This window comes from Schistocerca cancellata, chromosome 9 (assembly GCF_023864275.1).
Source record: "Schistocerca cancellata isolate TAMUIC-IGC-003103 chromosome 9, iqSchCanc2.1, whole genome shotgun sequence".
Taxonomy (NCBI): domain Eukaryota; kingdom Metazoa; phylum Arthropoda; class Insecta; order Orthoptera; family Acrididae; genus Schistocerca; species Schistocerca cancellata.
The window spans coordinates 478,395,104-478,417,581 of NC_064634.1; the positions used below are offsets into that span (position 1 = coordinate 478,395,104).

Here is a 22,478-nt window from a genome sequence, read left to right on the forward strand (position 1 = left end):
CCAGCACATGCAGTGTGGAAGGAGCAGCTGAACCATAAACTTGACAACCATAGTCCAAGCAAGACAGAACTAGAGCTCGATAAAGACGGAGAAGGAGGGAGTGGTCCGCACCCCAAGAGGACTGGGCAAGGAAGCGAAGAACATTGAGTTTATGGAAACATCCTACCTTCAGAAGTCTGATATGGGGCAGCCAAGTGAGCTTGTTGTTGAAAGGAAGACCCAGGAAACGAAACTGTGGGACCACAGGCAATCGTTGTGCCTCAAGATAGAGCTCTGGATCAGGGTGGATCGTAGTACGGCGACAGAAGTGGACCACCCACGATTTTAAAGGAGAGAATTGAAACCCGTGTGAGAGGGTCCATGCAGAGACACGCCGTATAGCTCCTTGGAGCTGCCGTTCTGCAGAGGCGATCTAAGAGGAACTAACCTAAATGCAGAAATCATCCACATACAGGGCAGGGGCGACCAAAGGACCGACAGAGGCCACAAGTCCATCGATAGCAATGAGGAAAAGAAGTACACTCAAGACAGAACCCTGTGGGATGCCAGTCTCCTAGGTCCATGGAGAACTAATAACAGTACCAACCCGAACCCCGAATGACCGATGGAACAGGAACTGGCAGATAAAATTTGGGAGTGGGCCCCGAAGACCCCACTGATGAAGTGTAAGTAAGATGTGATGGCACCAGGCCTTGTCATAGGCCTTGCCTGCAACCAAATGATGGCGCTAGGAAAAAGCTTGCCGAACTGCGGATTCCTAGCAAAGTAAATGATCGATCGGAGACTGTCCCTCTCGGAAGCCACACTGGTAAGGGGACAATAGATCCCTAGATTCGAGGATCCAACTGAGCCGACGGGCTACCATCCGTTCAAGTAACTTGCAAGTAACATTTGTCAGACCAATTGGCTGATAGCTGTCAACAAATAGGGGGTTCTTACCAGGTTTAAGGACAGGAACCACGATGCTATCCCTCCACTGAGAAGGGAAGTCACCCTGGAGTCAGATACGGTTAAACACCCAGAGAAGATGTTGCCGTTGTGGAGCACTGAGTTGCCATTGTGGAGCACTGAGATGTTGAAGCAGTTGGTTATGAATAGAGTCTGGGACAGGGGCTGTATCATGAGAAGAAGAAAGTGCGGAAAGAAATTCCCATTCAGTAAAAGGTTCGTTGTAAGATTCTGATTGACAAGGGGTAAAATAATAAGGTGGAAGCTTCGGCCCGCTGTTTCCGGTGAAGGAGAGCAGCCGGATAGGAGGCTGATGCTGATGCCATTGCAAAATGGGTCGCAAGATGTTCCACAAGAACTAACGAGTCCGTACAAAGGCCATCTGGGAGGTGAAGGCCTGGGAGGGTGGACTGCCGATGGCAACCTTGGAGAGAGCGAAGTGTAGCCCATACCTGTGACATAGGGACAGTAGAACCGAGGGAAGAAACAAATCATTTGCAACATATCTGTTTGCTCTGTTTGATTAAGTAACGGGCTTTAGCATGAAGGCATTTAAAGGTAATAAGGCCGGCAGGAGATGGGTGCCTCTTAAGGTGTTGCAAAGCTCGACGGCGATCACGGATGGCAATGGCAATAGCCATACTCCACCACGGGAACTTGCCGGCGACGAAATGGTCCAAATGAGCGTGGTACAGCAAGGCTAGCAGCGCGAACAATCGCATCAGACACATCACGTAGAACGTCATCAATACAACTGACAAAGAAGGAGAAAACACGACCTGTCCAGTGTATACAGGCCAATCGGCACGTTGGAAAGACCAACGAGGTAACCCGTCCATCGGGGAGCGGGAAGGGAGAGAGAGAGAGAGAGAGAGAGAGAGAGAGAGAGAGAGAGAGAGAGAGAGAGAGAGAGAATCAACGGGATATGGTCACTATCACAAAGGTCGTCGTGTGGTGACCAGAGTAATGAAGGGACGAGAAAGGAAGAAGAAAGAGAAAGATCAATGGCAGAAAAGGTACCATGACCAGCACTGAAATGTGTAGGGGAGCCATCATTAAGAAGGCCCAAGTCATGGTCTGTAATAAACTGCCCTGAGAGAAGACCTCGTGAAGATGGAAATGCACTGCCCCACAAGGGATGATGAGCATTAAAATCCCAAAGAAGAAGGAAGGGAGGGGGAAGTTGCTGAAGAAGGGCAGTTAAGGCAGCAGGTGTAAGAGTCCTGTCAGGATGGACATAAAGATTGCCTCAGAGACCTCAGAGTCCAGGTGGACCCTAACAGCAACCGCTTCCAATGTAGTCTGAAGAGGAATCCATGTGCTAGCAACGTCCGTATGGACCAACGTACAAACACCACCAGAGGCCTGCAGGGGGCCAACCTGATTTTGACAGAACACACAGAATCCACAAAAGGTCAGGGAGTGATCACCAGTAAAATGAGATTCCTGTAGAACCACACAAGCTGCAGAGTACGATGAAATAAGGGATTTCAATTCCGGAAGGTGACGGTAGTATCCATGACAATTCCATTGGATAACCGATGATTTAAATGGGGGCTGAACAGGTTGAAGCCAGTCATACCACCCGTCACCAACAAGGAGGGGGCGACATCCATGAACGACAGGTCAGAATCTGGTTGTGAAGCCAGGGGTGGGACCTCTGGTGACACCAGAGGCTCTTTGTAACAGGATTTATGCTTCTTCTTCTTTTCAGGTTGAGATCGAGGAGGGCTGTGTGGCAAAAAGGAGCCAGCTGCAGCAAGATCGGGAACAGAAAGATATCGGGCGACCTGGGGGCCGACAGACCGTGGTTCTCGCAGTCGTTGTGTGGCAGCAGACCTTTGGCCTGGAAGGTGCTGGGAAGGGGCATCCCGGGAGGGCCGCCCTTGACCGGCAGACACCAAAGGAGTGGGACACTTCTCCAGCTGGGGGGGGGGGGGGAGCAGCGCCCAGAGGAGAAGGTGTGGGACCCGCAGGGGAGGGGGGGGGGGAGGAGGGGAGTCCGGGACTGGGGTAAGGAAGGGGGAGGAAGGGGTGAAGATGTAACTAAAGCATAAATAGATGTCATGGACACAGGGTGAAAACGCGTATACTTCTTACGAGCCTCCGTGTAGGTTAAACAGTCAAGGGACTTATACTCCTGTATCTTCTTTCCCTTCTTATATACTGGGCAATCTGGTGAACGTGGAGAATGAGTGCCATGACAATTAACACACACAGGAGGGGGAACACAAGGACTCCCCTTATGGAGTGGACGTCCATAGTCACGACAGAGAGGGGCCTGCGAACAGCGGGAAGTCATGTGTCCAAAACACAAGCACTTAAAACACCTCATAGGAGATGGGATGTACGGCTTCACATCACATCGATAAACCATAATCTCAGGGAGCATATCCCCTTCAAAGGCCAGGATAAAGGCACCAGTATCAATGCGATTGTCCTTAGGACCCTTCTGAACACGCCGAACAAAGTGAACACCCTGCCGTCCGAGATTGTCCCGAAGTTCCTCATCAGTTTGAAGGATGAGGTGCCTGTGAAAAATCACGCCTTGAACCATATTTAGAGACTGGTGGTGGGTAATGGACACAGGAATTGTGCCAAGATGGGTACAGGCACAAAGGGCCGCAGACTGGGCAGCTGAAGCAGTTTTGATCAGCAACGAACCCGACCGCATCTTGCTCAGGGAGTCCACTTCGCCAAACTTGTCTTGAATGTGTTCCACAAAGAATAAAGGTTTGGTATTGGTGAATGTATCCCAACCAGTCCTGGTGCAAACCAGATAGCAGGGGAAAGATTTTGCCCCTAGCCGACGGGCCTGACCCTCTTCCCAGGGGGTAGCCACGGAAGGGAAGGCCGAAGGGGCAGGAGAAGCAGCACTTGAAGAATCAGTTCCACGCAGAGAGACGGCCGCAGAAGAATGGTCAGAGTTCTGGACCCGTATGCATTTCATTTGCATAGCGTCCGCCCTGATACCACCCACTCCGATCAGGGGCTCTCCTCACGGGCGCCACCCAGCCACAGCAAGGGCCATTGGTATGGCAGCGATTGCTGGGAGTTCCGATGCTCCAGGATGATGAGCAACCACTCCAAGGTATCAGAAGTGTGATCCCTGTGTGTTCAGGGGGCTCAACCAAAAGGGTACATAGCGACCCCACCACACGGGCTGACTACAGTGCTCACTATCACCCTAGCATCAGACAACGACGTGAGAGAAAAGGTGGAATGTACTAGGAGGGCGCACGTCGGAGACACTAGGTAAGGTGCTCTTCCCCAAATGGCTCACACTACAGAAGAGAAATTTAGTAATGAACCCCAGAGGGGGACCAGGGAGTGCCAAAACGAGGTGATTACACAACGAAGCCAAATTGTAAAACCAACAGAACCAGGAGGATAGCGGGGCCAACATAAGCAAGGACACCAAGAGAGGGAGAGGAAAGGGCGAGGGGGAGGGAGCAAGGAGAGGAAAGGAGGGGAAGGGGGAGGAAATGCAGCTGTGGAAAGAAGGAAGGCTGCAATAGCTCGGGGCCCCGTGCTCGCCACACACATATCCACAAAAGAGTTGTGGACCCTCTTGGGCGGGGGGCGGCGGGCGGTGCGAGGGGGGGGGGGGGGGGGGGCAAAAATTGCAGAGGGAGGCTAAGGGATGGACACAGTAAGCAGGGTCAGCTGGATGTAGGTTGCAGTAGTTATGTGGAGATAAGATGGCCTGCATTGGATAGATTTTCATAGGAAAGTGTACTAAATCAATCTTCCGACTATAGACCACAGCAATAACAGTAATAGAATCTCTTGCTCCAAAAATCTCAGTCCACTATTTTTTTTGTTTCCTGTTTTGAAAAAACTGAGATTTTGCTTTACAAATACTTTGCAGAATAGATACATATTTTAGGAAAGAATGTGCGTTTATTATTTCCTACAAAATAAAGTACCTCATGCGATTAGTGAAGTTGGCCAGCATCTCAGACTGCCTGCCACTGGTCAGCATGCCATTGAGGCCAGAAACCGTGCACCGCAGGCCGCATCCAGGGACAGCTTGGAAGCCGGAGCACTTCCCATTGACCTCTGTGCCCAATACCTCCTTGACGAACTTCACAATGGCTGCAACAAGGCAGTTTTCATTAGCAGTATTTGCTTATTATATATCTCTCACTTTTCAAAATATTACACTTCATTTCAAGTAACAAATATAAAATTGAATAATCTAACTCTACAATAGTTCAGATTTAGCCTGGCTGACAGAAGTAGCAGAATATCACGTTTTGTTTTTGAGCACATGACTAATTTCCACTCAGCTGTATTTGTTGTTCACATTATTTGCAATCAGTTTTGATGCTTATGATGGCTTCATAGTCAAGCACTGCATATTAGTACAAACAAAAATACAGGCATCAACATAGCCAATAAGATGTCAAGCACAGAAAAGCATTTCCATGCATATTTTATTTCTGCATACATAACATTAAGTCTAAAAACAAATATTGAAACATGCCACCAATGAAACTGACTTTTTTTATCATGTCTTGACATCCAGTTTGAAACTCATGCTGTGATTGTAGGAATATTATATGTATTATGTATTTTTCTGTACATGACATCTTGTTGCCAATGTTGGTGACTGCATTTTACTTTGTAATGATATGTAGATGTCTGAATATGAAGCCATAAAAAGCTTCAAAATCAGTTGCAAATAAAGCAAACAATAAACACAAAATAAAATGGTTCATGTGCTCCAGAACAAAACAATTTACAGCTGGAGTCACCATTATTCAGTGTCATGAAAGCAAGAAGGATAGTAAATTCTGATGTACAAGGCAGCTTGCACAAGAAGCTGTTTCCTTCTATTCCTGGAGCATCACTACCACCTGAGCTATTGACATATGCTAGGGTCTTCTTTTGTGTGCTGTAATACTAAACTGAGAAGAAAGTAATTTTCCACTAAGAAAAGAAACACATTTCATATGATTCCAATTGTGTAAAATAAAGAAAAAAAGAATAGTTCTCTGCATACACAATGCTACTAAATGTAAAAGAAGGTCACAGTATGGCTTTACTCCATTTCATTATACAATGTTGTGAGAATTCTGCATTTAAGAACATTTTTAAATGCAATAGAATGGGAGGGGGGGAAATCTCCCTATAACAACAGTGTGTTCTGAGAGTGATAATTTAAACAATTAACATAAGCTGTCTTCTGAATCTTTGTTTACATGATTATTACTATTTATTTAGCTCCTAATCCAATGGCTTACTTTCACTACTGATTTTCATATGTGATATGCAAGGAAGTGAGGGAATATGGAATAGTTGTAGGTAAACAACTAGAATTCTCTCAGATACAGATTTATTCACATTTAGCTTCTACACAAGTCCGGAGGCTAACTGCCATTAGCGTCCAACATCCTGCCCAAAGCCCTCTCCTCAAAGATAGCACACTTATGCACTGAACAAATATCGATATTTATGGCGCTCTATGCCACAGAAGTAAAGGTATGGAGCCAACATTCAGCAGTACGTACTTTATTGAAGTAATTGGCTGAACCTAGGTCAAAACTCCTGACAAAAAGCAAAAATCAATACACTGATATTACTTAAACAATAATCATTTATGAGATTTGCCAAAAAAAAAATCCATGGAGCTGGAAACACAAAACAACAAATAATAGGAAGTATTTCAGTCTACAGTTGTCTTGCAAGATGTAGGGGGAATATTTTGCACTTGTTATTTTACTTTATATTCATAGAAATGGCAATTTAAGACAACTAATTGTTTAACTTAGCCATTAAAGTGGGATACAAAATTAACTGACATCAATTAAAATTGAACATTTCTAACCTCATAAAGATAGAAACAAAAATTTTATTACTGAATAAACAGCATCTGTATACAACAAACACAACCAACAACTGTAAACCTACAATATTTCAGATACTTCCATAGCTACAGGGGACATGAACAAGGGGAGAAAAATGTAAAACAGCTGAAACTTAGTTTCACCAATGGTTGTCAATTTACTTTGTATGCCCCCTTAATGGCTAATCTAAAAGCATTAGTTATTTTAAATGCCTTTTCTACAACTTTAGAGTGAAAAGTAACAGTGTTCGATTTGTAAAAAAATGAGGGAAATTTCTGAAATTTAGACCTCTTAAAAAGTGGTTTAACACTTTTCTGAGCATTTTTGAAGTGTGAATACAACATTTGTTTTTATTTATTTATTTCCATTTTTTTGCTTACATCGCCACAATTGCAGCAAAAGTTCTGTCATAGAGTCTACATTGTAACAGGGTCATCATCATGCTGCTACAAACACTCATCATCTCCACATTGTTCATTTATTTATTTGCCCAAGAATCATTTTAGTACATTGTTTGTACATGTGATACACGACAGTGGTAAACCTAGTTAATTTACAATGCAGTAGTTATTTTGACTACATTGTTGACATAATCAAAAAGTGTAATAATATAGGTTGGTGTATTACACTGCTTCTACATATTGTAATGGCAGTTATCAAGTGAGATGACATGATAAGCACAACGTGAACTATATTATGAATTGATAATTTGTAAAATTTGGTGGATGAGGTTTACTTATTATGGTGGTCCCTAAATTCAGACAAAGAATAGAAGCATTGGTCAAGAAAGAACCGTTTTAACTTTATTTTAAAGGCATTTAATGTTGGTGTGTATTTCAGGTAAGAAGGCAAATTGTTATATAACAGAGCTCCAGTGTGATTAACTTCACTTTTGCATAAGTTTGTATTTACTGTGTTCATGTGTAGGTTCATCTTCTGCCTAGTTTCATATGTGTGTCTGAAAAGATTTTCCTTTTTTAAGATGCTCCCTTTTGTGAAAATTAGTATTTCGTATGTATACAAGCAAGGCAGCTGCAATATTTTGAGAGTTTTAAAAAGGGGTCTACAGGAATCCTTGATTTAGGTTTTTTTATCATCCTGCTAATCTTTTTCTGTATTTTAAATGTTTTTGTAGAATTTGTGCAATTCCCCTAAAAAATTATTGCATACATAAGTAGCGACTATATACTACAATGGTATATTGTCAGCACTGATGAGCAGTTTGTACTCTGAGTGAGGATCCTGACAGCATATGCTAGTGAATTCAGTCTCTTATTTAAATTGTTTAGGTGCACCTCACACTTCAGATTTGCCTGAACATGAATGGCTAGACTGACCTTTGACACATTTTTTTCCTTCGATAGTGAAAACAGGGTTTGCAGGATGGAGATTGTGTGTGGTGTGGAAATTAACTGCCACAGTTATGTTCAGAATTTATGATGCACCTATTGGTCTTGAACCAGTGCTTTAAGGTATGCATAACTGATATTGCAGCTTCCTGAAGATTTTCCTCATTCTGTGATTTAATTAGAACATTAGTGTCATCTGCAAAGACTACAGTGGTTCCTTCATGTATTTTATTAGCCAAGTCATTTCTATACAGCAGAAATAGGACAGGTCCCAGAACTGACGCTTGTGGGACTCCATACATGATTTTCTGCATTTCACTATCTTAGTGTTTTATTTCTGTAATCTGCTGGTGATTACTCAGATACAACTGGAGGCATATCTCAGACTGGTCTCTAATTCCATAATTAATTTATGCAGAATGCCATGATCAGTAACATTGAAGGCTTTACTTAGATCTAGACACACCCAAGGTACATGTTGTTTATCATCCACTTCTTTTAATACAAGAAGGAGGCAAAATTTGCTGTCTGAATTGACTTTCCAGCTCTGAAACAATGTTGGGAGTCACTTATCAGCCCCTCTTTATTTAAGGAAACTGTTAATCTTCTAAGGAACATTTTTTTCATAATTTTGCTGAAGGCTGACAATACTGAAACTGTTATATGATTAGCAATATTACTTTTTGCACCCTTATAATGCAAATGTGTTACTTCCACAGTTTTTTAGATTATTTGGAAACACACCACTCTCAGAAGATGAATTTACCGTGTATGTTAGTGGTTCCACAATAAATGTTGCACTAACTTTGATAATAGCTTCTGGTATATCAACACCCACTGAATATTTATTAGGTAATTCTTTTAGGATTCTTGACAGTTCCTCAGGTGTTGCTGGATAGATGAATAATGTGTTTGGATAATGTTTTGATCTGGGTGACTGTCTGGCTGTTTGTCAAGGTGTGTATTTATTAACTGCTGTGCTATATTAGAGAAATAATTGTTGAAAGCACTAGCTAAATGTTTGGGCTCAAGAATGTGTGGCTTACGAGGTGCTGCTTGACCGTTATACCCCATTTTTTTAAAGTCCCTATGCACAATCACTGTGCTAGCTGAACTACTGCAAATAATTTGAAACTCACGAGTGATTCCTTTGCTGACTTCATGCAATATTTTTACAACGATCTTCTGCAGTACTTAATGGTCGCTGTCTGTCTGAATGTGAGGTCTGCTGGTCTAGCTTTAGCTGTGCTTGTTCTTTCAAGTTTCCATTTGACAGTTGCATCACCAGCAGTCAACTTGGGTAGCTGCAGAAGGATTGAAATGTCTCTAATTGATCTGTTGCTTGGGAGACATCCAATGACTAGTCCATGTTCGTAGTTGCTGAGCTCTCCCAAGCAATCCATTTGGCCGTTTCTGCTTCTCTACTGAGAACACAAAACTCCCTGCCTGCTTTTATACTGGTGGATCCTCCTCTTATGACTTCTAGTGATCAGTTCTGTGTTACACAGGAGTGTCCAGATACTTTTTATCTGATAGTACACATGCTGTTTCTTGCTGCATGCTCTCTTTCTATTTTGTAGTAAAGTCTTCTGTGAAAACTTCTCTCTTCCTACAGGTTAGAGGATCTTATCTAGATATTTACAAGTGCAACTCTGTTTATCTGGCTGCGTCGTGTGTCTAAGTTTTGTATTCTGAAAATAAGAATTCAGACTTCTTGAAAAACAAATGCCTGCCAACATTTTCTGCACATTCTTTTAGCACTTTTTTATTCTAGTTGTTAATTGTAGTGTTCATTTCTCTTCTCCCTAATCTACCTTCACTTTTTACTCTTTCCTCACTATTTCTTGACTGAAGCTGGCACATTGCTTGATAATCCACTACCTTTGATGTACTTTGTCCAATCCTCCTCGTCCAACTTTGCCTCCTTTCATTCTCACTACATGTGGATGATTCTGATACTGGTGTCCGTGTGGCCCGACTTCCCTTTTTAACCCTCTCCAACATATTGCTTTCTTGTCCCCCAAAAAGGAACTATTAGTTCTGAAAGCTAAGTTATGAAGTGTGTCACTTTTACTTTTATACATATCAATCAGTGGTTCTAATTTCACCTCCTGAAGGTATGTACTGGGTAATCAAAAAGTCAGTATAAATTTTAAAACTTAATAAACAACGGAATAATGTAGATAGAGAGGTACAAATTGACACACATGCTTGGAATGACATGGGGTTTTATTAAAACCACCCCATATTGCTAGACGCGTGAAAGATCTCTTGCGCGCGTTGGTTAGTGATGATCGTGTACTCAGCCGCCACTTTCGTCATGCTTGGCCTCCCAGGTCCCCAGACCTCAGTCCGTGCGATTATTGGCTTTCGGGTTACCTGAAGTGGCAAGTGTATCGTGATCAACCGATATCTCTAGGTATGCTGAAAGACAACATCTGACGCCAATGCCTCACCATAACTCCGGACATGCTTTACAGTGCTGTTCACAACATTATCCCTTGACTACAGCTATTGTTGTGGAATGATGGTGGACATATTGAGCATTTCCTGTAAAGATCATCATCTTTGCTTTGTCTTACTTTGTTATGCTAATTATTGGTATTCTGATCAGATGGAGTGCCATCTGTCGGATTTTTTTGAACTTTTGTAGTTTTTTGGTTCTAATAAAACCCCTTGTCATTCCAAGCATGTGTGTCAATTTGTACCTCTCTATCTACATTATTCTGTGATTTATTCAGTTTTCAAATTTATACTGACTTTTTGATCACTCGCTACTACTGGCCAGTAGTACCATCTCATTATTTATTAGTTTTCTCTACCAAATTTTCCTTCAGTACTATAATCCAGAAGTACATCTGCACTCTCCCTTTGCGACAATTGCTACATTACCTGAAGCTATTGGGTGTTCGCTGCTCGACTCCGCAACACCGATGACCGCCAGTAACTCTACGAGGGAACATATCTTCTCATCTACAAACAGGCAGATGTGAGAAACTGTAGGCACACCTCTTGTTATAGTTCCAGTTTTGTCAAAGACAATTGCTTTCACCTGAAAAGATGATGAATTCTTTATGTTCATAATAATGTTCACAATAATTTTCACATGTTGACAAAAATAATGCAATGGGGTTGTGACAAAATGTGTGTCTCAGACTACAAATACAAAGGGACGATGACCATCCTCACTCAATCCACGGACCTTCCCCTCTCACTTATGGCTTCTGTCACATTTGATAGTTATCAGCTCATGTGAAAAATGTTACGTGGTACCACGGTTCAAAATACACATTAAAATGAACACCGCCTGTAACTGGGTGGGTAATTCAGGTTGGAGGAAGAGAAGGACATACCACCTCCCTTACGACCATGCCTAGTGGGTTGGGTTGGGTTGTTTGGGGAAGGAGACCAGACAGCGAGGTCATCGGTCTCATCGGATTAGGGAAGGACAGGGAAGGAAGTCGGCCGTGCCCTTTGAAAGGAACCATGCCTAGTGAAGCAACACAGTTTTCAAACCAAGCTTGCAGTTGAAGGCAGCTTTATCTTGCTGTTTAAATATTTAAACACAGAATAAATGCTGCAATCTTTTAGTTAAATAAAACTGCTGTCAAAGTATAGGAAAAACATCAACATCATCAGCTTGACAAATTAAGCTGGCACGTCATTGCCTACTAAATTCACTTCTTTCTCACAGATAGTAGCTGAAACCTTGTGAGGGATGAGGTTACTCCTTTAAGAGGCTGAGGAATGCCACTAAACATGGCATACAAAGGTGCAAAAATAAATAAGTTTGTGGGTACACCGAGTGAAATAACACCTTTGAGTGTGAATCGAAGACCGAGTAGTTTGATATTTGTGGACTTCAGTTGGGTTTAGACCTCTCTGCCATTCAGATGTATCATATACTATTTGCTACTAATGAAGTATTGTTATACCACAAACGTGTTTATACAAACCAATGGTACTATCCCAACATGACCCCAGTGACCACCACGAAGATTTCCAAACATTGTTCCAACATCAACAACAGTTAACTGACAACATAATCTGACTTCTGCACTTCTCCCTACATCTATGCTGAAGAGACGGCTCACCTGGACAGAGAATACCTAATCGAGATGTTTGGTGCCCCAAAACCACGCACCATCGCTCTCCACAGAATAGCCATCCAGGTGCTGTAAGTCAATTCAATGTCGAACAGTTCCATGCTATACAACAAATTGGGCAGTTTGATGCCACTGCTTTGACCACGTCAGTTCTGTGCTACACAATTCATTCTGTGCACGCCACTGAACCAGTTGAATGACATTCTGACAAATTTCTTCATGCTACAATTTTCTATCATCAATCATGTGTTAAAATCATCAATAATGGCAGGCATCTTGTCTAACAAAATTCACCACACATTGTGCAGTGGCAAGAAATGAAGATGACACAATTTTGCCAGACCACCACCGAAGGAGATGGCGTCCCCTCCCCATCAAAGAAGCTAGCCGAGGTAACCTGACTCAACCTCACCACCGCCAATCTAGCGAGGTGTTGACAATACCTCGTACTCCAACATGCCACGTTGAGTTTGTCTATACCTACTGCGCATACAATTTGGTACTTGCACATGGAACTGCAGGCCACCGTGTACACTACATCAACCAGGTGTGCAACCTGCAGTGAGTCCAAAACACACACCAAGACTTCCTCCTACTGGATGGTATGGCACAACCGCACAACAGATCCAAACAACAACTTATGACAATGTTGTACCACAGCGACAACACAACATGTATGTGGCCTTGACCTGTATTTCACTGTGAAATTGCTATGAATTCTCTGAGAAATGGCCCAGTCACATCTCATTTACATGCCACCCTTGACACAACTTGTCAGGTGTGAGGTGCATCTGTACAATGCCCCCAGAGAGGCTGACAGATCGTGTCTCACACGTGTCTGCCACGCCACAACTGGATGCACACATCTATGCCAGCTGACTATTACACCCCTCAGTACTCTGTACTCCTGGTAGGTGTCCTCTGTGATGACACCTAGTGAAATAACATCTCTGAGCAGGGACCAGAGATGGAGTAGTGTGATATCTGTGCACTCTAGTCAGGTTTAGACATCATTGAAATTCAGGTACATGTTGTATTGTGTGCTACTAATAAAATATTAGTATACCAGAACTGTGTCATATAAATTGATGTGGCTATTCCTACATCCTACTAGGCAAAGTGTCCACAAGTTTAACAGGGAAGGTGAAACATAATGACACAGGCAAAAACTTCAGTAAAAAACAAAGTATATTCTATGGTAAGGGGAAAATTTTGAAAATTAAGGATATTCTATGGTACAAGAAAATTTTGAAAATTAAGGCTTGGAAGATGAATAATTTTACACATGATCTCTTTATATCCAAAATTTTCCTGTGCCATACAGTAACTTTTGTTTTTACTGACGTTTTTAGCTGTCTTCATGAATGTTTAAGCCTTTCCTGTTAAAAGTATTTGTTCATGCACTTTTGTACACTACTTTTATTGTTATTCCCCTTCACATACTTCTACAGTCCCTTCTCTTGACCATATATCTATCAGCTATCCACTAATTAACAGAAAAACTAATATTTCCTTTGAAATTTGTCATCCAGTGACTTCCAAGGTCCTCTGAACTTTGTGTGGCTTCTGCAGTAGACACAAATTTGGTCTAAAAGTCAAAGATTCACCTCTTCTGGGTTAAAAGTAGTCCTAGTACAATTAATAATTTTAATTGATGGCAGCAATTAAAATGCTATGGGGAGCTATTCATAATTGAAAGCTCCAAATTTGTATTCTATATCTATAACTTGAGGAGAGTTGTCATGTGCAACTGAAACACAAAATAGTGAATAATATAAGCAACAACTCTCCCTTCATTCAAAAATCTCTCTTAGAAAGTGCTGTAACTTCTGCTGTCATCTATGGCTGAGCCAAACACACAGCAATGTACTGTGGGTTGCTGTCATACTTGTACGCCAGCAACACAACCGCAGAATCACACTGCCAGTAACTGCCATGGTGCCAGGTTGCACTATCGTTGCCTTATGCAGCACTGCCGCCACTGGCACTCTCAACTCCACAGCTCATATGCCACTAACACGCTATCTCAGTATTCTTTCACCATATGGCTTTACAGGGTGCTGCCCAGTTGAAATCAAGAGTTCACAGTTCTCGGGTTCTCTGGGCTTAACATTGCCCGTGCAAGTGGCCCTTCAGTCAGAGTCCCAGTAACTGAATGTAAGTACACTCCAAGTGTTACACTGCCAACATCTGTGGCCCACCAGTCAGAACCCAAGGTCTTGTACACTGCATCTGAGCAGTCGAGTCATCGCGGGTGCGTCAACTGTGGACTAGGTCTATTTATGAATATTTTCTGGCTATGTCTACCATACTCTATTAGGAGAGGCCAGTATATGTAACTCAGTGACTATGCTACCATAAATGAGGTTCATACCTCAGAAGATGACGTTACCACGTCATACTACTATCAGATCACGGCAATTTTTAGTTGGAATATTCTGAAGTTGCTTTATGTTGAGCTTGCTTGGTGTATCGTGTTAATAAAATTGCATTGTTTTTTGGCTAACTGGGCACATTCATTCATTAGTATTGTGCACCACCCACAACAAGACTTCACAGAAAGGAAAAAAAAATTAATATAGTTAGTCTTATCCTTAACCATGCTCCATGTCTTACAAGATGGACTGTCATGTGAATCACATCTAGTCCTGGTTTTAAATTTTACTAAAGCACAGTTACTGACATTATAGTGAAATAAATGTGACACTGAACTGTTAACAGCATTAACAATTGAAAGAAAGCAATTACTCATATAATTCCCAGTGATCATACACAATTCAGACATAAGTAATTGTCACTGAGGTTAGTGTTGGAAAGTAAGGAAAAGCAGTACCTTATGTGCATTCTCCAGAGGTTCAGCACCTTTGATAAGAATCCCATTAAGGGCTCCGACACCCGTACCCACCATCACCGCCGTAGGGGTAGCAAGGCCGAGGGCACACGGACAAGCGATTGCCAGAACATTCAAGGCACACTTGAAAGCATACTGGAAGATAATCTCCTCCTTATTGAAGCCAATCTTATGCTCCTCCTGTACAAGAACAATAATGATTACTGAAATTGAATTCTTCTGCATAGCATACAATGTGTGATCAATGATAGTTATTATTTCACTAATTGTGTTATGAAAGGAAGTAACTCTTAACAGCATCATTGCTTACACAGAATACACTTTCCCAAGGATGAACTCTGTCACAGCACACAAATACCGCCCACAATCTCGACTATTGTACCAACAGCAGAATTGTATAGGTTCCTCTCTCTCACAGTAGCTCCTCCAAAATACATAAGTAAGGAGTCTCCAACATTTCTTCACATTCCATTTATTTATTTTCATAAAATTTTAATGCACTTCCTTATGTATATTTATAAATGAAATTACACTTGATACTATTTAATTCAAATCTACATCAAATCCCTTTAGGAGGGTGTCCTATACAGGGCAGTAGGTAGAGTAATTAAAAAGAACTGTGGAATTCCTCCATGAGCATGTTTCTATGCCACACAGTTTTTGGAAAAACAGTCCAATATGAAGTGTAGAAGTATGAAAACATATACAAATTGCACTACCCAGAAATGTAGAGATCTTTTATTGTTTGGAAAAATTAACGTAAATCTGGGTGAACATATCTTATCACATTTTATATGAAAGCTAACAATGGAAAATGTGGGATAGAATAACAATATGAATTCTATTGGATAGTTACTCATCACATAGGAGGAATTCAGAAGTAGGCAGGCAAAATGAAAATTAGATTGTTGTATATTACTCTGACAAAGTCCTTCAGCAGATGGGAAAAACACACACACACACACACACACACACACACACACACACACACACACACACACACACAGAGAGAGAGAGAGAGAGAGAGAGAGAGAGAGAGAGAGAGAGAGAGAGTGTCCATTTACAAGGTGATATAATAGTATTCTCCCACTAAAGGCCAAGTATCAACATAAAACAGTTGACTGATTTGTCTGTCTGAAATGCCTCAAGTGTAACATTAGTTCATGTATTTCTGGCAGTCCTTGTTTTGAAGCACAAAGTCAAAACTCACCCCAACTGGAAGTAGTGCCAGATCGACATATCCTGTGATTACCCAGCCAAGGAGCGTGACAGATGATACTACTACTACGAGTGGCACAAACACGCCAGCAATTCTGTCGGCTAGCTGTTGAATGGGTGCCTTAGATGTCTGAGCTTCCTCCACCATTCGTACAATTTGAGCTAATGTCGTTGCTTCTCCAGTATGTGTGGCTGTCATTAGCATAACACCATTCTGGTTAATGGAACCACCTATCAGCACCGAACCTGTAATAAAAAGTGAGTAATGTTTTCAGATATAAAATATACGTAACTAGAGCAGGCATTTCCTGCAGGAGAAACAGCAACTGTTGAAATTGAGTTTATTATGATAGTTGCAAGTCACAATCAACATGTTTCTTTTTACCAGTTTCACTCTATAATTTTACAAAATTATAGAGTGAAACTGGTAATAATAAAACATACTGATTGCAACTTTTGGCCATCACGATAAACTTAATAAAATGTACTTTCAGGAATCACATGGATAAGTAAATTCATAAAAATCTAAAATGACAAAAACATTGCAGTGGAAAAGAACACATTCATGCTTCCTCTCCTTCACCAGGGAACTAATACCACAAAAATGAATGAGGTGAAGAAATGTTTGCAGGGAAGATTAAGGTTTAGCATCTCATCTCATCAGCCAGATGATCAGAGATGATGCTCCAATAAACTGGACGAGTTTTTGGAAAAAGCAACATTCCGTTTGCAGAGACTATGATTGACTTATTTTTATTTTTAGAGTTTTTATTACTTTTGACTCAGTCACTTTTTTATGATACAATTGTTCCCAGTTTTGTCCATCAAAGACCATCTTCAGATGTTATGGATGGCATTTGATGAACAAGTGTTCATATGTTCATCAAATTTATCCATAGCATATAAAAGGTAGCCTTTGAAGGCCAAAACCAGTTACGATTGTATCCCAAAAAAGTGACAGATTCAAAACTTAAAAAAAAAAAAATAAATGAAACTGGACAAGTAAGACACAACTGTGTGCATCTTTCAGCTTTAATTTGAAGTGCCTTACCACAGCCATGAAATGGTAGACTGGAATTTGGATTCCACAGCTCCACTGTCTTAATCACAGCACCATTTCACTTGTAAGAAAGACTGGAGTTCAATATCCAGTCAATAGTGAACTAATTACAGCGAAAGTACAGTTCAGTATGGCAGGGGACGAAGGAATGAAATGGTTTTAGTTCTACTGAAATAACCAATCAAGTTCGTTTTTGAGTGGATCTCTTCTCCTTTGAAATCAAATTAAAAATATTCTGAAGAAAACAGACCTAATTTGCAAGACTTGCTCTGGTGCTCCTCCATTTATAAAGAGAGCTCATGAATAATTGTATTTACTGGAAAATACAAGCTTGAACACACAACTGAGCTGTTCCTAAATAAGTAGCAAATGTATTCATAATAGAGAGCAGTTATTTATCTTGGTTTAATGGTGCCATCTGGAGGCTAGCGAGAAATCAGAGGTTGTTACAGTGTTCCATCAAAAGAATACATAAACAAATGAACAGAGAGAATTTAGCAACTTATGCATCAATAAAGAGGCCCTAGTTATTATTTTTATGGGAGAATGTGGCAACCTCAATTTCTCTATATCAGTGGTTTGTAACCTAGGTGTAATAACCCCTCTGAGGGGGTAAAAAACAAAAGGTTCTGTTGTGTTTCAGTCATGAAACTACATTATTTTTAAAAGATCATTGCAATTTTTTACTATTTTGTAAGAGTGTAATACAGATTACATAAGTTACTAATAATTACGTTTTTTATTTCAGAACTAGCATTAGCACGTGAAATAGTGTGATGGACATCACAGCATGTGAAACGAATGTATGAAAATCGTCTTCACACAGTCCGCCACAACACACAAAACCTTTCTACTTTGTACCATGCATCTATGGCAGTAAAATTGAGACATACGTATTACACATGTTTAATATATCTAAAAATAAAGATGCTGTTACTTACCAAACGAAAGCGTTGGTATGTTGATAGGAGACAATAAAAAACACACAAACACACACACAAATTTCAAGCTTTTGGAACCCAAGGTTGCTTCGTCAGGAAAGAGGGAAGGAGAGGGAAAGACGAAAGGATGAGGGTTTTAAGGGAGAGGGTAAGGAGTCATTCCAATCCCGGGAGCGGAAAGACTTTCCTTAGGGGGGAAAAAGGGACAGGTACACACACACACACACATACACACACACACACACACACACACACACACACACACATACACACACACACAAGCAGTCGCTTTTGTTTGGTAAGTAACAGCATCTTTATTTTTAGATATATTTTTCCCACGTGGAATGTTTCCCTCTATATTTATATATGTTTAAAATATTTCACGAAAATGCCTTGTGCGAATTGTAGTAAGTTCTTTCAATAGACCAGAAATTGGTTCATTAATCAGTTTGCAGCAATAAATGAACTAATTGACAGCACAACACAATAGTAATTTTGAAATGGCTATTACAATGTTGTAGGGCCTACAGATTCTTCTTCTTCTTATTATTATTATTATTATTATTATTATTATTAATGGCAGTAATCAGATGCAAAGCATTGGTAGCCTGGGAAGTCTTACAGATTTGGTCATTTCAGAACTAAGTAATCTGGCAACCAAGTGAATTACAAATAATAAGAATAGTGCAGACATTTTAGCAAAGTCATAAGGGAGAGGAATAGTGCAGAGGAATAATGTTTTATAACAAGAGTCTGCTTTCAACATCTTTTCTGAAGAGGAGTTGTAGGCTGCAGTGAGAACTATTTCATCATTCCAGAAAAAAAAGGGTGACTAGAAATAAGCAGTACCACACGACTCGTTAGACTGAGGCTTAATAAAGCACTTAAGGAAACTAAATATAATTTACCTTTTGTCATTTAAAAATAAAAGTATTCAGAGAAAATTATTCTTAATTTTGAAGTGTATTTAGCACTAATGTCCATGACAACGTGGGGAGGGGGGCAGGGTTAGTAGGGTACTAGCTAACATCTGAGTGCACTCACAGGTAGTGGTCTGAGAAGGGCTGGGAACCACTGCTCTATATTCTCCATTAAACAAAGATGGATTATTGCTCTCCCACTTGTGTTACCATATTTGGTATGTACCTACTCACAGCACACTAGTCCGGTCTTTTGTGGGTCAGTTTGGTATTAAAACAAAAGACAATAGGCACAAAGCCAAAATGTTAACCATGCTTTTAATGTTCAATAAATTCTTAGCAGCTATGGAATCTTTCAGAAACAAACACAATTATTGACCAAAATACTAAATTCTGTCTTTCATAATAAATCCACATATGCTGATCCCTACTTGAATATCACTACCTGACCACTGCAGAAACTCAGAAAAATGCACTACTGTCAAAAAAAATTTAATCTTCAAAAACAACCAAAACTATTTAAGATGAATAGGAGTCACATTTTGACAAAAGCCCTGTACGATTTCACACTGCTTCGCCAATATTTATAGAGAATATCTGATGCAGTGAACACTTCTATACGAATTAGAAGAACACAGATTGTGTCCATTTACATGAAGGATGAAAGAATGAAAGCACACAATTACAGCCAAAAATCCAAAGCCCTTATTTCTCTCAGGATGCTGGAAAATATTCTACACTTGAATATCATGTCACTTCTTTGGGATATGTTGGATGGTAGGAAACGGGAAAGTGCATGGCATACGCCGAAAAAGTGTCATATAGTACACACTAGTGAAAACAACCTATTTTTGAGTTCTGCTCAATGTTTAATGTGCTTGTCACAGTGACATCATATAGGTGCTCTGGTAACTTGAATGGAAACAGGTAAATGTAACGGTCTCATGAAACACTGTTTGAAAATTTAAGCCAGAAGTTAAGAGGAGTTGGAACACCCTATCCCAACAATGTTAAATTTGGTGACTTTGCTGCCCTGTATTTCAGGAAGCACTGTACCCATTGACATGAAACTTTTACAGGACATTAACCTCTATCTTCCGAGTCTACTGAACTACAATAATTGCATTTCAGCCACTGCTTTCGGAAACACAATTTTTTAATTACATGGTTAAAATTTTGTGTACATTTTTTGTACACTAGCCTAAATAATTTTAATTATACACAACTTTATGTTGTTCTTTTAGTTCAGTAGACTCAGTATATGTATGTTATTACTCCCTGAAAATTTTGTATTTGAAATGGTTTCTGAAATTTAGGGACAAATGCAACAGAAAATGTAAATTTTCAGGAACAGGTGCTAAAGTTTAAAAAAACTGTAACTCACTTAATATATGCTTAATTTTATATTTTTAGTCACTCAGAAGCACCTTGCACCATACTTTTTCCAAGTTTTTGCTTCTTTTCTTCTTTCTGGACTCATTAGTGGCCAACTGTGCTGCATACTTTGCTTTATCAATGTGAACCGTGTCCATCCGTTCAAGTTCTATGATGCAGTTTGCTCCAGGATTAATGCCCATAAGCTATAGCACTATCAACCTACCAATGTTGCCATCATTAAAAGCAATAACAGCATCACTGACCCCCTCTTTAGTGTCTTCATTCCAACAAAAACATTTTTTGATAAGCAAATCCATATAAGATTATTGAACAACTCATTGGGATTTTGAGTATGACTGTGCAGACACTTCTTTAGTAATTTGGGATTTGCCAGATCTATGTAAATAGGTTTTATGATATCCATGACTGCTGCTGGAATGGAATGTTTATGGCTGTATGAACTGTCTGAGTACTGCGCATTGCAGTAATTGCACCATGAATCAGGTCCAGGAGGGCAACGGTGGTGTACTGGTTTTTCATCAGCTGACTGTCTGTGGAAGAGGGTAGCACATACTGCCTGCTTCATTTTCAACAGATCCTCAGTATTATTTCTAATGGCCATCCCATAATACTGCTGTGGTTCATCAATCATTTTGTCTGTCAGCCTGCCTCTTATGCTTTTACTGTCAGAAAGTTTCTTGTCTCTCAAATTTTGTTTCAACTTCCTTAGCATGGTGCCTATCCTCTTCTGGACATTAACTTTTATAACACAGCAATCCACAGCCTTCTATATAAAAAATTACCAATTTTATTAGATCTTGAAGTAATGTATGTAAAAATTTTAACATTTGCAACCAGTGTAGATTATATTTAAAAAAAAAATACTTCCCATGTGAGTTTATAAGTGATATAAATATCATTTGATTCAGAAAATTGCAAATTTTATAATGAGATAAAAATCCAAAAATGTGAAAAAAGATTATTTTCTGTTCTAACTCCCCTTAAGGTAGACTGTGGAGCAGTCTTACTACCTCTAGACTACATAGCATGAGGTTAAGATAGGAGACCATAGGGTGGGTATTTCAGTACACAGTCATTTTTCTGGAAGACAAATTATTCTTCTGACTTTGTTTTGTAAACCTAGGCTTATGGAGAAAGTTGCTCTAAATACTGAATCTTCTTGCTACTACTTTCATTATATGTTAGTCATTAAACTTTTATTCTCCTAATGTAGTTCACTCCTTACCCGTTTTCTTTGGAACTGGCATTGATTCTCCAGTGATGAGAGATTCATCACACATTGAATGGCCAAATATAACTTTACCATCAACAGGAACTTTAGCACCAGGAACAACCTGTAATAAGGTGACAAATGCGTAAGTCAGACCCCAACATCAAAATCATTTAAATGATGAAACACCATAGAGAGAGAGAGAGAGAGAGAGAGAGAGAGAGAGAGAGAATGAATTTGTGTGAACAGTAGATTCTTCTTCAATACCAACATTCACTGTTTCCAAAGACATATTGAAACACTCATATTACCTTCAAGACATCACCTCGCTGGACTAAGTCAACACTGATCTGTTTCTCTGATAGAATGTTAAAGTCATCTCCAAGTGTCACAAGAAGAGCTTCTGTTGCCTTTAGTGAAAGCAACTTCGACAGAGCCTCTGATGTTTTACCCTGCAAGATAAAGCCATTTTGGCAGCATTATAACCAGTAAAATTTATCACTAAAAGTGTACATAACAACAACAACAACTTGCAAGTCAGAAACACACGATTTATTGTGTATTGTATAACTAAGGTAAGAACATTAAATGCAACATTTTAATGATATATTATAAAATCTGTTAA

The 22,478-nt window shown here is 40.2% G+C and overlaps 1 protein-coding gene across 4 annotated transcripts in view; it reads right to left on the bottom strand.

Annotated features, from left to right (window-relative positions):
• LOC126100531 (copper-transporting ATPase 1) overlaps positions 1-22,478 on the bottom strand; it is a 589,098-nt gene that overhangs the window by 229,286 nt on the left and 337,334 nt on the right. For all 4 annotated transcript variants that reach the window (XM_049911146.1, XM_049911149.1, XM_049911147.1 and 1 more), the window contains 6 exons: positions 22,165-22,305; positions 21,869-21,977; positions 16,317-16,570; positions 15,089-15,286; positions 11,042-11,201; positions 4,878-5,046 (listed from right to left, as the gene is read on the bottom strand). In XM_049911146.1, coding sequence (XP_049767103.1) covers positions 4,878-5,046; positions 11,042-11,201; positions 15,089-15,286; positions 16,317-16,570; positions 21,869-21,977; positions 22,165-22,305 — 1,031 coding nt within the window. The remainder of the gene's footprint in view (positions 1-4,877; positions 5,047-11,041; positions 11,202-15,088; positions 15,287-16,316; positions 16,571-21,868; positions 21,978-22,164; positions 22,306-22,478) is intronic.